Source organism: Austrofundulus limnaeus, unplaced genomic scaffold (genome assembly GCF_001266775.1).
Source record: "Austrofundulus limnaeus strain Quisiro unplaced genomic scaffold, Austrofundulus_limnaeus-1.0 Scaffold442, whole genome shotgun sequence".
NCBI lineage: Eukaryota > Metazoa > Chordata > Actinopteri > Cyprinodontiformes > Rivulidae > Austrofundulus > Austrofundulus limnaeus.
This window is the reverse complement of record NW_013952844.1, coordinates 399,262-403,531: the sequence shown is the minus strand read 5'-3', so window position 1 is coordinate 403,531 and position 4,270 is coordinate 399,262. Positions and strand designations below refer to the sequence as shown.

The following is a 4,270-nucleotide window of genomic DNA, read 5'->3' as shown; positions in this document are numbered from 1 at the left end:
GTCATAATCATGTCTTGTGATTATTTGACAAGAGTTTTACTTTTATACTTTAAGTGTATTTAATTCAGTTATTATGGAAATACAATATGCATAAAAAGACGTAGAATATTTATCATTTTAATCCGTACATTGGTAATGMCTGACTTGACCTCGTGCCTCTTTGTGTTCAACAAAATGGGCCCTGAGGTCAACAAGGTTAAGAACATCTGATCAACTTTACCCTAAAATGGAAATGTCCATTTTTTTTAATGCATTTGAGGATTTTGTTGTATTGGTCATAAAATGTCTTCTCCTTACCCTGCTGAGAGCCAGGAGAAAGTCCATCCCACCAGATCTTTTCACACAGTGTCTTAGTTTCCAGTACACCAGGTGCTCCCAGGCAAAAACCAGGAGACTGAGGCCCATGGCCACCAGCAGCATGTAGAAAACACCTGCCATGTTATCAATGTCCAGCTTACTACTCATCACCTATGAGGAAAACAAACAAAAAAAATCATGAAAAACAGTGCTTTTAGATAAAATACACTTTTGGAAACTGCCAGAACAAAAAACTTGGTTTCTAATGAGGCACAATTTTTGCAATAGGATATATAATGTTTTATCTTTTTTTTAAATTTATGAAGCAACAGCTTCAGGGGAGAAACCAACTCAGTCAATCTCAAGATGTTCAGAGTCAGCCCCCCCATACACACACACATTCAGTATTTCGTGGAGGTTGACCCTTACTGTGAGAGTGTAGGAGGATCCAGTAGAAGACGAGTACATGAAAAGTGTTGCCATTAGGCTCAGCTTTTTCTTCACCATGACAGACTGAAGCAACATCCTCATTAAAGACTCACCATTAACCGACAGTATTTGACCTTTTTCTGTCTAAAATAAAAGCTGCTAAGTTAATTAAAATCACCAAAGCAACTAAGATTCTTATTGCTCTCCTTTCACATTTAAAAACCTAAGTGTTGCTGGCTCCCAATATGTATTTTTAGTGGTAGGTGATATTTCAAAGAGTTTGCATTTTTGTTAATTTTTTTAAATTTATTTTATTATTATTCAATGACAATAATAATCAGGGCAAAATAGATCAGTATTTCCCAAGAGTGTCTGTTTTGGGGTTTGTATTGCAATCAGCACAACCAAGAAAGTTTGGTAAAATATATCTATTTTACATCCTACTGCATAACTAACTGGTGTTATATGCAGTTCACTGTGAAATCTGTGCAAAAGATAAATGCACATCCAAGAGGGGAAAAACAAAAACAAAAGACCCATACCTCAATTTTATCATTGTGGCAGATTCCAGACAACCAGAGGCGTTCCAACATATCGATCTCATCTAAAAGAACAAAGAGAAAGGATGATGAAGTAGAAGGTCAAACTGGTGAGAATCTAAAAAACAAAACAAAACAAAACAAAACTAGTGTTTCGCAAGGTGTTTTTGTTAGAAAGAGGACACAAAGTTCAAAGGGAAGCTTGAAATTTAAAACAGAATGGAAAAGAAGGAAACAAAACAACCGGGAAGATGAGTTCAAACAGTAAACGACGAAATGAGAGAAAAATGCAAAGAAGAGGATTAACACCTCTTTGTCATAAGATCCAAGGTGCTTATTGGCCTGAYGGAGAAGAAAGAAGTCAGGGGAAGAAGGCTGAAGAGAGCAAAAATGAGGAGGGAGGATAGAGTCTTTATAACAGAGGAAACAAGAAGAGATGATGAAATTTAGAATAGAAAAGAGAAATAAGATTTTTTTAAGAAAAAATACATTTGATGAAAACAAAAAAAGCACAATAAAATATTTAGAAAGATAGACAAAGAGTTATCGAGCAACCCTAGAACAACAACAGACAGAAAGGTAGAAAAACATAAAACTTTAATGGATGTAAGCAGAAAATGAAAAGTTTTAAGATTGAAAATAAGAAATTGGGAATTAGAGGCAGCGACTGGAGGAGGGAGAAGCTCTTTGAAGCAGATTTTGAAATGGCTTGGTATCTGAGACGGGGTGCGCTGAGGGCAGAGTGATGCGACAGCGCATGGGAGATGAAAGGAGGGAAACGCACAAACGTTACATTTTCGGCTCAAACTACATGAAACACACAAACGTGACACACACTCTGAACCCCAGCGTAATGGGACTCTCCGTGCTGGCCATTAATGCATTAATCAAAAAGAATGAGTCTGCTGGAAGGGAATCATGGCTTTTCCTTTCCGTGTGCTGAGGGGCTTATTTAGACAGATGTGCATGACCGTGTGGGAGTGGGYGTTTAAATCAAACCTACTGGCTTAAACATACTCAGAATCTGTCACTGTATAATGCCTGAAGATGCCCCAGTTAAAAGGAGATCCCAAACCCACTAATAAACCGACCTCTGGGTTAATTAACGTCGTCTGGAAACCCCTTCTCGAAGCCACGTCGCATGGATTAAACCGGCACGACTCGGCTGTGTTGACTCAAACGTCAAATCCGCTCAAACAAAACACAAATCGGACTCCAATACAAATCTGTGTGCCAAGTTTGACATCTAAAAGCATCATGGAGAAATTCAAATGCCAGCTTAAGAAAATACACACATATACAGTATATGTTGAAAATGTACTTGTGTCCCTCCAGTGGGTTTACATTGATGCACAGTGAGAAAATAAGCCCCAAGAATTTTAATCCTCTCAATTATATTGTAGGGAATATCTTCATTATTCAATCTTTGCAGAAGAGCATTTAGTTAAGACTATTATCAGCTGGAGCAGCTCTAACTGTAACAGTGTCACCTGCAATACCTTCTAATGCAAGACAGCACAGGAGTTCCTGCCAAATGTTACATAACTGGCTTTCCTCTGAACAAATACCAGTCCCTGTTTCCTGTCCGGCGTTTTTGACCTACATTGTGAGTTTGACAACCGTGGCATTCAAAGCTGTGCAGGTATGGACAAAATATAATAAATTCAATGTATGTGAGCAACAGATTCAAACAGTTTTTGTTTATTTAGATGGTATTGAAAGTATAAAAGTGTCATAACAATCTGCACAGTTGAAAACAAAAAACAAAAAGGTAATTATCATTTACTTGCCAACTACCCTGTATGCAACTTATATACAAATTTAGATAAACTGGTCCTAATCTGCCTGTCTTCACTTTGAAATGTGTACTYATGCAGAATAAATAACAAAAAACTCATAACTAAGTTACACTGCAGTATAAAATCCTCCTCTTTTCTCACAATTTCCTCAACAACTTTAAGTTGTCAGCTAGTCTCCAAAAGTGGTTCCTGGTGAGATACCAAATTTAGTGTCAAAAATGAAAATTGTTGCACCTCAGATTACTCTCCAAAAAAACACACGAGGTGGAAATTTATTTTTAGAGGTAGAGTTCAAGTAGATCAACTGTAGAGCAGTCATTCACAAGCAAGCAGGTTGTAAACATAAAGATATTAGTGGGATAAAAAATACATAAAAATAACGATAATAATCAGTAAAACTGGTTTAGGAGACACGTTTAGATTTATGCTTGTTCAAACTATAAAGGAGCAGTTAAAAGTGATTTTTTTGCCCCCTAAAATAAAACCTAAAATCAATGATCCTCAGACAAAAAAGTGACTTTGTTTTCAGTCAATAAAACGAGGATCAACATCTGCGTCTCAAAGACTCAAAGCTCTTTAAAAAGAATGAGAACAAAACAGAAATCAATTTCCCCAGGCTGTACTGTACTGCGACAGTTTTTTTCCCCTCTATATCCTGTGCCAAAAGCTGCTCATATTCACACTTTCGTTTTATCATTCTTTTATGTGCAAGTGTTTTTTACTGGCTCTGCTCAGTCAGCATGAATCTGTCTGAGTGACACAGAGGAACAGTGTGGTGGAGGTGAACTTTGAATGGATGCTGCTGTGGGACCCTGAGCTCCAATACAATGTCAGCAGTTATAAATGTATACATCCCTGCATCTACGTCTTTTGCAGCAACACTTTAAAGGCAGTTTGTTTCTGAGAAATCTCTTAGAGCCAAGTGGGACTTGACACAGCGGTGCCTCATTTTAAAAAAGGATCTTCTTTTAATCTAAAGTACTGCTGTGCTTCAGGTTCCCTCAAGCTTTTATCTTTATAGTTTGGCAAACAAATAATCAGATAATTCATGTGGTAATAAGCTCCAATCCAGCTGGTAGCTAAAAACACACCTATCAACATGGTTATGCCCAAAGTTAGAGGAGTATTTTTAAACCCATTTCATGATTTCTGGTACTTTCATAACATTTTCAAACACAGATATATATATATATATATATATATATA

The 4,270-nt window shown here is 36.9% G+C and overlaps 1 protein-coding gene across 1 annotated transcript in view; it reads right to left on the bottom strand.

The window, feature by feature from the left end:
* grin2da (glutamate receptor, ionotropic, N-methyl D-aspartate 2D, a) overlaps window positions 1-4,270 on the bottom strand; it is a 100,899-nt gene that overhangs the window by 11,137 nt on the left and 85,492 nt on the right. Inside the window, exons 16-17 of the mRNA XM_014024850.1 lie at window positions 1,269-1,330; window positions 298-468 (exon numbers count right to left, since the gene is read on the bottom strand). Coding sequence (XP_013880304.1) covers window positions 298-468; window positions 1,269-1,330 — 233 coding nt within the window. The remainder of the gene's footprint in view (window positions 1-297; window positions 469-1,268; window positions 1,331-4,270) is intronic.